The following is a 16,807-nucleotide window of genomic DNA, read 5'->3' on the forward strand; positions in this document are numbered from 1 at the left end:
ATCGTTGTACACTCACGCTCAACACCAAAAGCGTAGGAAAAGGAGAGAGCAGAAAAAGTGTGTATACGTGTTTTCGGGACAAAGCTTATACAAATACAGCTATAGACTCTCTGAACCCGGGGCAAGACCAGGGGCCCCAAAGACATGGCCGCCAGCTACTGTATAATAAGAACTGTAGAAATGGAAACATGATTATAGTTAGAAACGTCTGTGTCTATAGACCCTATCCTGCAATGCCCTGCTCCCAGTTGTTGTTGTTGTTGTTGTGGTACAAAATGATAATAAAAAACATCGATGAATAGTCTAGTTATCCCTCCACGTCCCACGAAAGGAACGAAAGAAAAAGAAGGGGTCCTTTCGCTCGCTCGCTGTTCTATGCGTTGCTCTTGGAAATGACATGCATATCTCCCGTAGTTCATCCATAAACAGGACTCCTTCCCACACACTCGTGTGCATGTTTTCACTCAATCGTTCACTCGGCCTCCGCCATGACAGCCTCGCCTTCATCAAGCACACTCATGACTCGTCCCAGATTCCTGACCATCTCGCCCGCTTGAGCGCTCAAGAGCAACTTCTCCGCCTTCTCCTCGAGACCCAACCAAGACGGCGGTTCACGCTCGGGCAATCTGCTGACCCAGCCCACGAACTCCGTTTTCCTGATGCCGCTGGGTACTTGGAGTCTCTCTTCCTTGCGGACGGAATCTGCATCAGACAAGGCCAGGACGTGGTCTTCGTCGAAGGCGGCCGGCGTCAAGATCGTGCGCACGAGATTGTCCAAGATGGCAAAGTCGGCTGCCGAGTCGATCTTGCCGCCGTAGCACGTTATGGTGACCAAACGTCGGAGCATCTCCCAGGGAATGGCCGAAGGTGCAATGTTCGATCTGCCTGCTGCCGTGTGAGAGACCCAGTAGTCGACAATGGCGATTGCGCATTCAAAGTCCGAGTCGTTGAACTCCCAGAAGCCCTTCCAGCCTAGTCTGGGAGCATAGCGCAGACGTTCTTGGACGACGGCGTGGAGGAACGACAGTAGAAAATAGACGCGAGTCTTTTCCACTGGTTGTTGATCGTTGGCTCCTCCACCAGTCGTTGAGCCTGCGCCTCGGAGTGACGCCATCGAGTCACGCATGTTGGCCTTTATACCGGCTGGTTGCTCGAACATGAGCACTCTACTGGCTCTAAGTAGGTTGACAGGGATCCTGGCGCCACCGCTCGTCTCCATACTCAAGAAGAGTCGGAAATCTGGATGCGGTTTGAGACTATCCAGTCTCTTCTCAAAGTTTTGCAGCCACTGTGGAGCCAAGTGTACGTTCTTGACCAACACCCATGAGCCAGTTGCAGCAGCGCTGGAGACAGCCTTGTCTGCGTTGGACAGAGATTCATTACTACCCATAGCGACTGCAGAGCAACGAGTCGAGGTAGCCTCAACCAGGTGATCCACCTTGTACGAAGCGTCAAAGCCAGGAGATGAGGACAGCGCGATGGGTGTCTGTGCATTGACCTGCTTGACGATACCCATGAGATCCTCTGAAATATCCAGGATGGATGGCCCGAACAACGCAGTGATGAACACCTCGGCTGCAGGCACAAGACGGTCGACACGGAATAATTTGACAAGTAGAAGGCCAAGTAGATGTCTGTCAAAGTTCTCCGCTTCTGCTGGTATGGCTGAAGGAGGTATGTTTGTCTCAGCGTATTCCTCGTTGAAGAATTTCTCCCACTCTTCTTCCGATACTTCTGAAATAGTTGACTTGAATTGACGTATACCGGATGCCCTCGCCTTCGCCTCTGCCAGAGCTTCAGATTTGATACTAACATCGGCTCCGGTAAGGTCCTCATCGAGGAATCTGTCCACGAGACTCTTGTCCATTTTCAAGGGGCTGGCTTGGGCGAGCAGCATAGCAAATGTGATTCTATCCTTCTGTAGCAGAGTCAGTGCAGTATTCCTGTAACTTGCGATGAACAACTCCTTGACGATTGCATCAATTCTGTTAACGCCAGTAGGTGGCGTCTTTTTCGCATTCTGGAGAACAGTGTGGAAGATGTCAACGAAATACTGCAAGGAGAACTGGTAGAAGTGGTTGATGTGGTGCAGCTGATCAAGGACAGCAAAGATGGCAGAGCAAGATTGCGCAATAACGTTGTACTCGCTTGTGATGCGCTCCACCTCAGCCATGACACCATCAGTCTCTGCTGCCTTGGCTGCGATCTCGCTGGCTTCCTTCTTGAGAGTCTCGAGCGTCTGGATGACCTTGTCGTCGTCAAGAATATTGCCTTGGCTCTGGTTGAGAGCACGCAAAAGCTCCTTTTCCAGGTGGCGAAGTCTGAGTCGGAATTCGCCCTGAGTCTTGACGAGGTTGCTACGGCGTTCATCCACGTCTGGTCGCTCTGACTTCAGGACATCATTCAGCGTCTGCGTTCGGAGCGAGCTCTGAGTGACAGTGAAATTGACAAAAGTAGTCCTAGAGCAGATGTCTGGTGCAAATTGTGCGCTGGGGTCTCTTGTGGTAAGATACATCTTGAAGCTCGGAGAGAAATCGATTTCTTGTCTGCCTAGCTGGATGAGAACACGGCCACCAGTCTTTTGGTACTCTTTGTTAAGAACATGGTTGAGGATCGGATCAAGGTGCTCTGCATCTTGGATGAGAATTGGATTGCCAAAACGCAAGGAACTCTCCAACTGCTTCGTGAACGAGCTGTCCAAGAAACTGGTAACAGTGAGTCTGCGATCTTTGCACTCGTTCTGCAAGAAGTCCACAATGCGCCCGCTAGGATCGATGATAAGCGGATAACGATTGAAACGCTTGAGTATGATTGCATTCTCTGTGCAAAGGTCATCGACTGGAAGCTGATTCTGCTGCCATTGTAATCTCTCGTCGGCAGTGGAAAGGTACTCGGCCACAGGGTTGTGTTGTTTGTGGTGGATGCCTGATGCTGCAAGTTGGAACATCCAGTCTTCGAGCATTGCCTTGCGATATTGTTGGTCATAGAGACCACCATAGCTGATAGATGCAGCAGCCAGGAAAACATCACCGACGAGAGTCTCGATCTGTGCCTCGAAAGATCTGCTGCTCTCCTCCCAACGTCCTCTTTCGCTTGACAGTGAATCCAGGAGTTTCAAACTTCTATCGACCTTGCTTTGGACTCTTGTCATCTCCGCCTTGATTGCTTCGGTCTGGCTGACGAGTGCCGCGTACTCGCTTTTATATGTCGTGATACTATCCTCAAGTCGCTGCACCTCATTATTGATGGCTTCAGCCTCAGCTCTTGTCTGAAGTGCTTGCTCTTCAAGCTGACCGACTTCCTCTCTGAGAGGACCGACTCGGTCCAAGATCGCGGAATATGTCACTTGAGCCTCGACCCACTGCACCAGAGGTCCGCACGCCTTGGACGCGCGGTTGACCCGCTCGAACGTGAATTCCTCCTTGGAGAGGTAATCATTCTGCATCTTCACTCTGTGAGACCTGGTCATCTGCTTCTCGTTGTCGTACCTCACGATGGATGCAATGAAGTCATCCTTTCGTACGATACTAATGATGGTCTTCCAGTCCGCGGCTTTGTGACCAAGCAGTGTGCACACAGCTTCCAGAGCGAGTTTGACGCCATTCGGAGGATTTTGCATAGATCTGACTTCAGTGAGGTGCTGCTTCTTGATGTTGCTGACACTCTTCTGAGCCTCCACAACAGCAGGTTCAGCATTGGCGAGATCACTAAGTACAATCTCTTTCCTGGTGGCGACTTCTCTATCTTGCTTGGCGAGTGCGGTCTGGATCTCCAGACTGATGGTTCGTCTCTGCTCGGCTTCACGTTGATCAGCAACCATACGTTGCAGTTTCTCGTTGGCTTCTGCATCCTTCTTTTCAAGCTGTTGCTTCTTGTCTGCCAATGATTTTGATAGATCGTCGACTTTGACGACAGTCTCCCTCAACTTGTCGAGACCAACGTTGAGGTGGCGCTGCTGCTCCTCGAGATCCTCTCGCTTTTCATTGTAGAGCTTGACGTACTGCGCAACAAAGTCCAAGAAGTGTCGCGGAGTGAGGAAAGTCTTTCTGCTTTGTTGCTTGAGGAGTTTGTCGTTGAACTTGTGCAAGGAGTCATGCACATGTACCATGGCATTGACCATGGCATCTCTGTGAGAAGCTGGCAGCTCTAGCCCACGGTATGCCACTGGAATAGAGTCGGGAGTTGTGTAACTAGCGCGGTCAAGGTCCACAGATTGCGTAAGCTCATAGCCGACTTGGAATAGAGCCTGGTCAGACCAGTCGCCGAACCAGTTGAGCACACATCTGTTGAACAGAGCAGGGGAAGTAGCCGCCTTGGATCCCAAGCCTTCAGAGGGGGGATTCATCGTAAAAACGACGTGGAGGTTGCTGACAATCTGTTGAGTGAACCACTTATACAGCTCCTCTTGGCTGTCAAGCAACAAGCCCTTGCTTTGTGCACCCTCTTTGCAGCTCGTCATGAGGGACGCGAACTCGTCACCTTCGAAAAGACCAGGTACCTCTCCGTTGGCAAGGAGGGTATTCATACGCTCCAGGAAACCGGAGTCAAGCACATTACTCTCATCCATAATAAAACATATCTTCTCGCCCTTGCAGCCACATCGTCTCAAGACATTTCTGAGGTCGTCATCAAAGTCCTCCGAAGAGTATTTGCCATGAACCTTGATTTGGAAGACGCTAAGACCATTCATCCAAGCAACGAAGCGGGACAATGTTGTCTTGCCTGATCCAGAAACGCCAATGAGAATCAAATGACCTTGGGATTGACGGAAGACTCGATCGATTCGAAGAACGTGATCAAGAACATCATTGAAGAGGATAAGTGGCACATCGAGCTCCTCATCGCAGAATGTTCGCAGTCGTTCCTTGACGTGGCTTCGCAGTTCTTCTCTTTGGACGGGGACATAGTTCTTGCTAAGCCAGTTAGAGAACAGTATCGGTCGTTGCAAGGCAGTCTGCTCGTCAATCGTAGGGAAGTGCTCGACAGCGATGCGGTTAACGGCTTCTTCGGTCCACTGCCTCTCATCCTCGGCAATGAGTCTGTCAGAGAACAATCTGAGAGCTTCATGTGCCCAGATTCTGACAAGGCCTTCCAGGCTAAGCGAGTCCAAGGGACGGATCGCTTCATAGACAGCTCTCACCCAGCGGGTAAGTTCACGCGGCGAGTACACGTAGTGAGGCTGAATATCGGCAGTAAAACGCTTTTGCGACTCCTGGTATAACTGGATCATAGCCTTGGTCAATGCATCCGAGTAACCTCTCAAGCTACCTACGACCTTCAGGACGGCGTTGTTGAAGGTTCCATAGATCTGGTTCAAACTCAATTCACCGGGATAATCGACCATAATGAGTGGTGCGTGTCTGAGGAATCTGAGGCCCAATGGTGTCCTGCCTGCGTCCGTGGGGGGGTTACAGGCGCCCACAAATTGGATTCTCTCCAAGCTGACCCATGTCTTGGTGTTAGTGCGCCAGAACCCACCATGCTCAACCATCTGGCGAAGGAAGGAGATGACTCTTTGCGTGCCGTATTTGTCGGGTGCTGGCAAGTTGATCTCGTCGCAGAAGAGCACCAGCCATCGTCCGATTTGAGTTGGAGCGAGCGTAGTCCCGTTCAATGTCTTTCTGTATTCACAGTACTGTTCAAGAGTCTTCACCAACAACTCTGGAGAAGTAGCACTGGAGAAATTGAGGCCTACGACTTCCAGAGTTGGCAGCTTGCGTAGCGCCGAGAACAACGTCATGGTCTTCCCGGAACCAGGAGGACCGCAGAGAAGTAAAGGCTTGTGTTCTGCGAGCCAAGAATAGAGCACATCCTCATGTCTGATCGTATCAACGGTAGGAATAACGACATCGGTCTCGGTAATGCTGTGTGTGTTGATCTCAATGCTGGGCACCTGGTTTTGCCAAGGTACCCAGGTAGCGTCAGGAAGGGTCACATTGAAATCGATGAGACTGCCGCCCTGTGGATCACCGATGACGAGTGTCGAAGGTAGGTCTATCGACGCCATTCCGGCCACGATATCGCCGAAGATCTTGCGTTGCGATAATGTGCAATCACCAACAAGGGACCACACAAGTGCAAGTATGAGTTTCTTGGACAGATATGCCTCCACTTGCTCGGGTTGCAGTGGAAAGTCTGGATGCTGTGCGTTGTATTCGATGACATCCCTGCAAGTCTTCCTGAGCAAGGAGAAGAGTGTCGTGAGAGCACGAATCTCTGTGAACTCCATGATATGGGCCATTCTTCTGGCTTCGTCAAGGACCACCTTGCAGAAGTTGTTCCGCGTGAGCTGCTCCTGCAACAAATCTGCGATCTGGTGCTGGATGGCTTGGGCTGCGGCGCTGCTCGATACAGACGAGGCCGCAGAGTCTTCGTCGAGGTCCTCGAAACTGGCACTTCGAAGCTCGGCCAATTGGTTGGCAATCATGAGGTCCGTGGTCACAGTATCATCGCTGAACCATACCATACCGCAACGTGACACAGTGGCCAAGGTTGCATATTTCAGTGTCTCGACCTCGAACATGATTCGCACATTAGCCGGTAGAGCCAAACGCTCACCGTTGGGGAGTGTAAGGAGTCTGTTATCATCCAGAACGGAGTTCAAGTTCTCCACCCACTCCGGATCAACGTCACCGTCAAAGATGATCCAGTGACGTTTGCTGTCCTCGCCTCTCAAATTGTCTACGATGCGGCGAAGAATGCTTGTGAACAAACCATCTGTCCACTCTCGAGTAGTCTGGTCGAGAGAACCATATAGAGACTCCTTGCTCATAACCTTGGGATCGATGACGTGAGGAACGCCTTCAATGCCGTCCACTCTAGTCATAGCTTCAAGCAAACATCTCCAGGCGGAACTCTTACCGTTACCACTAGACGCAACCATCATGACACCGTGATGGATATTCTGGATCTGGTATAGTTGCACAACTTTGGTCATCCAGGCTTCACTTGGCTGTAGCTTCTTCTCTTCAGCAATGTCCGAGACGGCTTTTCGGAGTTCTGCAAGTTCTGCTGGAACGTATTGGACTCCGGGGAAGATCTGATCCTCGACCTCGGCCATCATGTCAACATCGGGTCTGATCAATTTAGGAGCAATGGTCTCGCGCAGACTCTGCATGATGATCTGTGGTTCGACGATCTCATCGCTAGCCGTGCTGTCTGCGGACTGCACAAGTCTTGCTCGCTTCAACCCGCCAGAACTGACAAGCACACTCTTCAGAGCTCTGAGACCGAAGTCGTAATGAGGTTGCTTGCTGAGTCTTTCTCCACACTGGTCGAAGAAGGGCACGATCTGTCTCGAGAGCTTCTTGGCTTCGCTGAAACCTTGACTGAAGAGCATCACTTCCGCGATCAGCTCCTTGTCTGGCTTACTCATGGCAACACTTCTGAATAGCTTCTTCAAATTGTCAGGAAGGTTGGAACGACCAGCATAGCCAGGGTTCATGGTGATGAACATGCCGGTGTTGGGGTGCACAACCAATTGTCTACCCAGTAGATCGATTTGAGCCTTCTGTTGCTCAGTGGACTTGCGAAGTCCTAATTGGATGTTTTGAACTTGCTGTGAGACTGCGGACAGAATCCTTTCTTCAAGACGGTTGAATTCATCGAAACATCCCCAGGCACCGACTTGACTGATACCAAGGAAGATACGGCCCATGGCCTGGTAATCGAAAGTATCGTCGCAGTTGAACACCAATGTGAAGCGTCCAAGTTGTACACCAAGAGCTTTGACGGACTCGGTCTTACCCGTACCAGCAGGACCGTAGGGAGATCCACCAAGTTTTTGAGACATTGCTTGTGTGAGCGTCAGGAAACAACGATCTGTCAGAGGAGTTCTGACCAGGCGTTCCGGTACACCAAGATATTCGAACCCATAAGCCAAAACTGCATTTGCCATCTTTATCTGCACACGTTGAAGCAGATCTCCTTGTGGCTGGTATTCGTATCTCATTTGCAGAAGCCACAGGTAGTGCGAGTTTGAATCTGCACCAGCCTGAATAAGGTTTTCTATCGTGTCTCGCTGATGCACAAACTCGGTGACTAGGTGTTCGCATTTCCTCCTGTAGATGCCGTCTAGGTCTCCCAAAACACTAGCAGCCAACAGCTTCAACAAAGAGACTTGTCTCTCGAAGCACGCCGGAAGCTGAGCCCCACCATTGGCAAGAGCCGAATCGACAGTCTTGGTCCAGTATGATTGGGTTGCAAGCACAGCGACTTGAGCAGGATACTCCTGGATGAAAGCTTCCAGGGCTGGGGGATCAATGGTCTCCGCCCCTGCGACCTGCTCAAATTGTGCGAATGCCTTGCAGAAGGATTCAGCAAGAGCCTCCTTCATGCTCTGCTCCAGCAAACCGAGCCACTCGTTGACTCTCGGAGTCTTGATGAGGTTGATTGTCTTCTGTAGCATGACCTGCTCTCCTTCCTTGCTGGTGATGCCGATGATCGTACCCTCTTCGTCGGTGACCAAGCCAGAGATACCAGCAAACATCTTGCGCAAGTGCTTGGCAATACGCAGTGTATCGGAACTGTTACCGATAATCTCAAGCAGATCTTCATCACCGACAAAGTAGAATCTAGGGAACGCCATTCTCTCGCGCTCGAGGTACTCTCCGAGGGCCTTTTGAATCCTGTTGAGCTGATCGGCCAATCGTTCGAGAGATTTCTGCACTCCGGGAATATTGAGGACATCGAGGACAAGTGGCGACTTGTATACCTTTCTGAGCACAGCAAGAAATTCGGTATTGATGTTGTTAAAGCGATTGCTCTCGGTGGGAAGCAGTGCCTTGATATCTGCGTTACCTGTGAAGACGCCTTCAAGGTAGACCCACTGCCTCTGAACATCGATCCAGACATCGAAAAGGACGTGGACCCTGTTGAGTCTCTCCTCCCATGAGCTGGCATCCTCCTCAAAAACTTTGTAGTATGGAGAATGTCTCATAGCCTGCAGCGAGTTCAGCTGCTCGGAACACTTTGCGAACAGCTCGTCCCAGCCTCTGATCAGTCTGCAGCGGTTCTGGTAGTTGATGAGATCAAGAGAATAGTTCTGCCATGTATCTTTGACCTGCCTAAGGAACTCTTCCAGTGCCATCTCACCTTGAGCCTGGGCGATGACATCTCGGATGATAACCTCGCTTGGTCCAAGTTGCAGGTCCCAGATGTCACCCAACGTCATAGAGATGGAGGAGTAGCGTTGCGAAGGCTTCAAGGCCTTGAAGATTTTGGCCCAATGACGCTCTTTGACAGCGTCGGAGCGCATGTCAGAAAGCAGAGGGTTCACTTTGATCAGGCCACGCAGTACGGACTGTACATGTTCGAACGCAGCGTATTGACGCATTCTGGAAGGCATGTCCTTGGTCGTCTGTATCAGCTTGTCAAGACTCTGTCTCAATTTGCGCGGCTGGATTGAGCTCCACAGTTGTTCTCTCAGCTCAGCAATACCATCCCAGATAGTCTTGAGGTTAGCCCACACCGACTTGAAGTCTTGGACTTCCTCAAGTAGAGCGGGAAGGGAAGGTGTCGAGCCTGGAGGAAGATCCAATGCCTCTTTCGCCTTTGCAACCATTTCAGCCTGATCTCTGAGCTTTGCGAAGCCCGTATCGAACTCAGCAAGAGTCGATACTGCCTCTTCGGGAGGAATAGTCCCTGAGATGGGTTTGTTGTCGTTCCATTGCTGTGTCAGATCGTAGATACGCTCCATCACAACCTTGTCCTCGGCAATGATCTTGGACTTCAAGGCGTCTGTCTGATCATCGATAACCTTCGTCTTGCGCTCAAGAACCTGGTTGAGAGCAGTCCATTCACCATCGATCTGCTCGACACTCAGCCAGTCTTGCGCAAATTGGTACCGCGTGCGTTTCAGACTCCTTTCGCCGTCTCTGAAGGTGCCGATCTCGGGTTCCCAGACCTTGACTTTGCGCTTGATCTGTTGCACTGTCGTGATGAAAGTCACGGCCTGAGCGGTTGAAGTGGCCTCGAGAGATTGACCTTCAAGATCTGTGCGGGCTCTTCTCAACTCTGCAAAAACCTCGGAAAGGCGGGCACCCAGCCTCTGGGCGAATTGAGTTCTGATCTCGACTTGCCACTGATCGTACTTGGCGTTCACCTTGAGTTGCACCTGCTCATACTCAATGGAGAGATGCTGGAATGTACGCACGGATTCTGTGGTGTCGAAGGTGCTACGTCTGGCCTTGATCTCGTCCAGGCACCTCAGCCATAGCGACAGATCTTCTCCCAAGTGCTCATAGACCTGTTCAGACTGGAGATCCCACAGTGATTGGTACTGCAGCCATTCGTCGACGTATGAGCTGATGACCTGCAGGGTGTCCTCCACTGCGCTATACGCTCGTGACAGTACGTCTACACATAACAGAGTCAGGTCCGAGAAGTCTGCGGCTGTCATGTTGCTATTGTAAGTAAGAGCCATCTCGAATCTGGAGGCCTGGATCTTGGGTAAACTGCAGATGATGCCGATCCAATCGTGGAGATGTTGCGTCCAAGATGCTCTGGCATTATCAAGTGGAGGATCAAGGTAGATTGACTGATTGCGCATGGCCATTTCGTATATTTGCATCTCGAACTTTGGCTGATCACGAGCTTCCTCAGTCTCTTCCCCGGCGTCCTCGGTGGTGTTGGAGAAGATTTGTATCCACTGCTTTAGCGCGTGCTGCAGCCGGGCCAGTAGGATATTCTGGATTCTCCTGTTGACGTTGTCGACCCAGTAAGTCAAATTCGTAAAGTTCTTCAGATTGAGCTGATCCACAGCTTTCTGTAGCACGTCGAGCTGGACCTTGAATGCCTCATTTGTATATGCGCAAGTCTCGAGCTCGGACAAAGCATTGTGCACCGTGATGTTGATTGAAGCCAAGACGGAAGCCTTCTCTTGCAGTTCTCGTACTGAATTGGCAAAGTCGCGAATGAAGCGTACGTGTTTACTGTCATTATCGCTCGAGGCGCCGCTCATTGGCAGCTGTCGGACATTGACTTCGTATGCGCCAGACAAGGAGTCCCAGCGGAGGGGCATGCCCTTTCCTATGAGCGCCTGCACATCACTGCGGGGGCCGTTGAGAAGCATCGCAACTTCTGGTATGCTATCAATGACATTGATCGTCTGCGCATATGTGTTGACACTTTCCATAAGACTGACTGCGTAGGGGTAGACTCTCTTCGCCTCTTTGGAGACGTTGTTGATAGCATGTGGTATGTTGTACTTTTGCCATTGCAGATTGCGCACTTCCTTGAACAGCGCGATGACCTGGGCATCGAAACTGACACTGAGCTCCAGTATGTTACCACTGGCCCGGTTGCGGTTGATGGCGAAAAGTCTACCGGACACGGAAAGCTGACGACGATTGACATCTCGAAGCCACTCGTCAAAGACAGGCTTGGTATCGAGCTTCTTGCGGAACATGTCGCTCTCGGTCTGCAGCTTTTGCCCTTCGACGTGCAGAGCCCAGTCCTTGCCCAGGACGTCCTCGACCTTGCGCATATAAGCGTCTAGTTGTCGCTCGATCTGCCGCGTGCGGATGATTGCTCCTGAAACAGGTGGCAGGTCTCTCAGCTGAGCCATAGCGTGGGTCTCGGTGTGACCATATGGATGCTTGAACCTCTCCTGTAGGGCGGCGATGTCGTTCTTGACTTTGCTGATGAGCTGCGTCTGATACTCGGAAATAGCACCTCGGATCTTTGGTCGCACGAACAAAGCATTGAACTTGGAAAAGACGCGGAACATCTCGTTGGAGGTTTTCGCGATGGCCAGCCTGTCTCGCAGGCGAGCAATGATGGAGTTTTCGACGCGAGATGTTCGCTCATTGTATGCCGCCTCGGCTCGGATCCAGTCTCGCGTGCCGTCTTCTGACACGTCGAGGACGTCGACGTCTTTGAGGACGGAATATGCCTGCGTAATCTCGTCAATGGCGTCGACGTCGCCCAACTCCTCTATGTAGACCGGGCCGGAAGTGCCGTCTCCGTTCTGCACGTTGTCTTGCTCATCGCCAAGCACATTTGCGATGGTGTCGCGCAGCTGCTCGTGGTTGATTCGGAAGGTGGCGATGTACTTGAGTCGATCTCGCGTCTGCTTGAAGCGAGGCTCGACCTTGATGGGGATGAAGCGTTCGTTTCTCCGCCGAATGACTTCTCTGGAGATGTTGGCAAACTCCTTGATGCTGTCGTCCCAAGTCTCCCACACGGAGTCGGTGGCCTTCATGATGGCCTGGAACTCTTTGAAGTCGAGATGCATCAGCGTCTTGCCGTGGAGCAGGTCGTGCATCTTCGTATCAAGGTCGCTCGAGATGGCTTCGGTCAGAGGCAAGGCGCGGCGGATGGGGTACGGAGAAACACGCAACTTCTTGCTTATGTGGGTGAAGATCTGCTCCAAGGCCTCACAGACCTTGTCGAGGGAGGTGGCGGAGAAGAGTTCGCCGAGTGGAAGATCGCGCATCAACAGGTTGTATTTCTGCACCTTCTCGGCGGCCTCTTTGAAGCCAGTGTCGGCGTGGAAGCTGACGGCGGTAGCGTGACGCTTTGCTTGTCTGAGCACTTCGAGGGAGAGAACAACCTCGTCGCTGTTCTGCTGTCTCTCGATACTATCGAGTGCCGACTCCATGGATATCCAGAAATCCCTCTCTTGCGTCGCAGTGCCGGTGGTGGGATCGCGCGAGCGCTGAGTGCTCTCCTGGATCGCCTTGATCCAGCCATTGACGGTGCTCTGGAGACTGTTTAAAAACTGAGTGTCGGACAATAACTCGTGTGGTAGATGGGTGATGCTAGGCCTCTCGCCTCTCGACTCTGCCTCGTCGACGGCAGCTTGTATGATGGGATGGATTGGCAGGTGCAGTTCGGGCACTTCGATGTTCTGTTGTAGGTTCTGGAAGTTGCGCTCGAGGTCGGCCAACTTTCTCTTGGCAGCAGGGATGCCGGTCCTTGCTTCGCTGTCTGTCTGTTTCGCCAGAGCGTTTCCGGCCTCTCTTCCCTGGGTGCAGGCCTCGAAATAGGGCGTCAGAGCGAAGTGAAGCAGATCATGCAGCGCTTCGAAGGGTGAAGGAGCGGTTCCAGCACTCGTCGTTGTTCCCAGAGCGGCGCCGGCACCGGGCAGGTTCACGACGGAGAGCTGACTGCTCAGCGGGGCTGTCGGAATGATGGGTCCCGGTCGCTTGTAGATGGCGACGCAGGCAATGGTCGAGGGAGTGTACGACACCTCCGAGGTCAACGTGTATCTCGCCGGCGGCGTCGTGGCGAAACCGTTGCCGTTGCTGCTGATCAACTCGTTCGACGCTTCCTCTTCTCCACTGTGTTCTGTCGTCGCAGCATTTGTTTCCACGGCCTCTTTCTGCACATACAGCGCCGCCTGAGCCTCGAGTGCAAATCGTTGACACCTCGCCACTGTCTCCAATCTCTTCGAGTCCGAGAGTAAACTGCCTGGTGTCTCCAGCTCTTCCCGCGTTGCCCCTAGCATGACCTCCAGCACAGACACAAGATGGTGGATTATTGTTTCTGGATCCACGATGGATGCTGATTGGGGCATGGGCGACGTGGGGGTTGACGTGCCATTAAGAGCCATCGCCGTGCCGTTCAACCCATTTGTCCCGTTCATCCCGGGGACTGGTAGAGGGTCCTCCATTGTGGTATCAGTGAGCTGAGAGTCAATGAGGCATGAGGTCGTCCGGTTCTTATCGAGCTCTTGAGGACTGAGGGCCGTCTCCTCGAATGCCGGAGATGTGGTGGTTGTAGCTTCGGTGTGGCAGTGAAGGTCTCGTCCCGTGTCGGAGGATCTTCCAGGATGTTATTATATACAAGCTGCACAGCTGCAGTAGGGTCGTCTAATGGTCGCTCGTTGGTACAGAAGGGGTATCACTCTATAATGGACAAGACAGGAAATGGTTATTAATTAGAGAATCAAAAAGCCAGAAGCCACTGTTGATGCAGGCAGACGCGGCGTTTGGCCCTTGCCTAATCCGTCACTGAAACCCGGGGTCAGCTTCCCTGCCAAGATTTACTGTAATAATGTCAACTGTGAAGCAGCATCATGCCACGATCCATTTGTGTCTCAGACTGTACCTTATTCTACCAAACTTACCTACCCAGAACCCATGCATCTCTTACGCCAAGATAAGTTGATCTTATGCTAGAAGCCGGCCACAGTGTTAGGGAGAACAAGATCAGACGGGACAGAAACGCATCACAGTCAGAGTCTGGAAGCCGCAACGCAAGCTCTGTCATAAAGGTACAGCAACATGATGCACATGACTCGTACGATTTCGCCTCCGACTACAGCGCATCCTGCCTGCGGACTGACTACCATGACTTTGCCAACCCTTGGTATCACTCCTGGGTCTGATGTAGATTTGTCGTCATGAACGAACCATGCCGAGTCCCAGAAGTTGGAACAACACCGGGTTACCCTCCACTGCCAGCCAAGCAATACCAGCATACACGACCAATTTGGTCACCACCTCGACGTCGTACCTGACTCTGGGTTTCTCCAACGCGAGGAACATGGCCTGGTCGCTCAGTTTCTCTTCCTCTTCTTCTGTTCCGTTAAGGTCATGCGCATGTCCACAGTCGCTAGCTGGTGGCGTTAGAGGCTGAGCGGGAAAGTTACCGGGTCTCAGACTGGCCACTGGTTTGACCGGTGGTGTCTCCAGTACCGGGAAAGGCTCCTCCTCCGCGGTGGGCGTGGGAGGTGAAAAGTAGCCCGAAGCAGAAGAGCCGCCTTCCACCCTCTCGGCTCTGAGCGGCCTGGGGCTCATTGGCATTCCGTCTGCAGACGAGCGACTGTCCCTGCGTCGCTTCTCTCTGTAAGCGATGAACTCACGTGCATCAGCTTCTGATTGTGGGCCGATCGAAATGCCACGTTTCCGAGGATGTCTCAAGGAATTTAACATCTCAGGTATCTCCTTGGCCGACGGAATGACGTTGTCGTCCTTTCGGAGAGGAGGAACCCGCTTGTATTTGCTGTGTCGACGTTGTTAGTGATTGGCGCCTCGTGTGACGTTGTTTGCTGCACTCTTACCTTGCCCTTGTAAAGTATCGACGGGGAAGCGTAAGGCCGAGCGTCTCGACGAATCTGAAGACAGGTGGTAGGCAACGGAGCAGAGTAGGCTTCATCGCCGCTCTCCACACAAATATGACAACAATTCCACCAGCTACACGGATAACTGTTTTGGTCCACCCTAGCTGTTCCAGGCTGTAATACACCGTCGAAGGTGGTTGCGTCGGGTCAGGGTAACTTGTTTGTGCATAGTGCCAATGGGCCACTTCGACGCCGGCAATGACACCGGCGAATGCCACACTATCGTCATAGCATGGACAATTGTCTGCTGGCTCTGGATGGAATCGTACAGCAAGAAGAATGGCACCGACGAGAAGCAGCGGCCGTAGCCAAGATCCTCCAGACACCCATTCGTCGAAGACTTCGCCATATGCGAGCTGGCATATCGCAAGAATCAGACCTAATACACTGCCCACAACCACATCGAAGAATCCGTGCATCCCACAATACATGCGTCCAAGAATAATAGAAGTGGCGTAAAAGTAGCCCATGAAGAGAAAGAGAGACCGATGTGCAGGCGCCAAGTCGTCCGGCGATGCGTGTAATCGAAACAGAAAGTATGCCGCCACTGAGACGGCATTGGTTGAATGCGTCGAAGGGAACCCATATTCCAGGGCCGCCGACCCGGACATTGTGATGCGAGTCAGTGGCGGCGAGAGAGGGCGTGGCAGACAGAGCATGTCCTTCAAAAATCCACTCCAGTAGACACCCAATGCCAACATGTGGACCAATCTGTGAGAAACGTCAGTCAACCCTGACCGGTCAGAAGAAGGTAAAATCGTCTTACGCGCGCCCCACACCGGTATAGCCACACCAGAAACATATGGGTAAAGCAGTCATGAAGAAAGTATGAGTGCCAAGATTAGCTGTCATGGCGAAGTAAGAGTCCAGAAAATCTGTACGACATGATTGTTGTATACGCGCCAGGTGGGGGGTCTCCCACCTGACCACTGGCAACAAGGACTGTCGTACCCGATGTCGCCATCTAGGTAATCTACGAAGGTCTGAGATGGTCTGATAAGCCAAGTGTAAACTGCGATGTTGGAGCCTCGTAGTACGAATACCCACAGTGATCTAATCCTTTGTTCCCTGCATCACTGATACTCCCAGCCAAGGCCTCGCTTTGCTCTGTGGGGTCATTGGTGGGAGCCACCACCTTGACATTGGCCATCTGCGCCTCGAGACCTTACGCCATGGTTAGCTTGTAGGCACCAGTCGATGACGACGGAGGCGAGTGAACTCACCTTCCTATTGTCAATCACAGATTTGCGCCAGAACTAGTTATCGCGTCGTGTCTCTTGGGAGAGTATGAGCTCGGTCGCATGTGGTTAAGCCAGAGGTCATCAAGAAAGGCACAGACAATCCCGCGCCCTGCTCAAGCCCACCTCACTCCATCCGCAAGTTCCTAAATGGCGCAAGCGTAACAGCCTAGGGTAGGTAGGGTAAGCGATGGGGTTCTTCGCAGAGACGTCGGAACAAGCTTATCGACAAAAGACACGGGAGTTGATCGCGTTGGAGTTTATTGGTAACAGTACGAGTATATTCGAACGTCCCGCTGTCAGCCAGATCTGCTACAGACATGGATTTTGACGCCATACCGGTCTGGGCAGTAGCTCGCCGATCCCGAAACCCGTTCCCTCGTCAACACTAGCAGCCGTGTTGTCGCAACCAACAAAACACAAGTGGGCGGTGCTGAAAGTTGGATTAAGCATCGAATGACCTGTTGGTGGCCTGCAGTTGCATTCCTGATTTCTTTTCTCA

The 16,807-nt window shown here is 52.2% G+C and overlaps 2 protein-coding genes across 3 annotated transcripts; both read right to left on the minus strand.

Moving 5' to 3' along the window:
• Nucleotides 1–472: 472 nt before the first annotated feature.
• On the minus strand, nt 473–13,615 carry AAFC00_006850 (uncharacterized protein; the record flags this gene model as incomplete). 2 transcript variants are annotated; one of them, XM_069346866.1, is made up of 2 exons in its annotated part: nt 473–11,392; nt 11,975–13,615. In XM_069346866.1, the coding sequence occupies 2 exons, from the start codon at nt 13,613–13,615 to the stop codon at nt 473–475; spliced, it is 12,561 nt and encodes a 4,186-aa protein (XP_069199744.1). The 2 variants fall into 2 exon arrangements, with proteins under 2 accessions (XP_069199744.1, XP_069199743.1); XM_069346865.1 differs by having other exon boundaries at nt 473–13,615.
• Nucleotides 13,616–14,345: 730 nt separating this feature from the next.
• AAFC00_006851 (uncharacterized protein) lies at nt 14,346–16,217 on the minus strand (the record flags this gene model as incomplete). The annotated part of the gene is made up of 4 exons (XM_069346867.1): nt 14,346–14,949; nt 15,008–15,778; nt 15,834–16,050; nt 16,115–16,217. The coding sequence occupies 4 exons, from the start codon at nt 16,215–16,217 to the stop codon at nt 14,346–14,348; spliced, it is 1,695 nt and encodes a 564-aa protein (XP_069199745.1).
• Between the last annotated feature and the right edge of the window lie 590 nt (nt 16,218–16,807).

Source organism: Neodothiora populina (genome assembly GCF_041146345.1).
Source record: "Neodothiora populina strain CPC 39397 chromosome Unknown canker_contig_8, whole genome shotgun sequence".
In the NCBI taxonomy this organism is placed as follows: domain Eukaryota; kingdom Fungi; phylum Ascomycota; class Dothideomycetes; order Dothideales; family Dothioraceae; genus Neodothiora; species Neodothiora populina.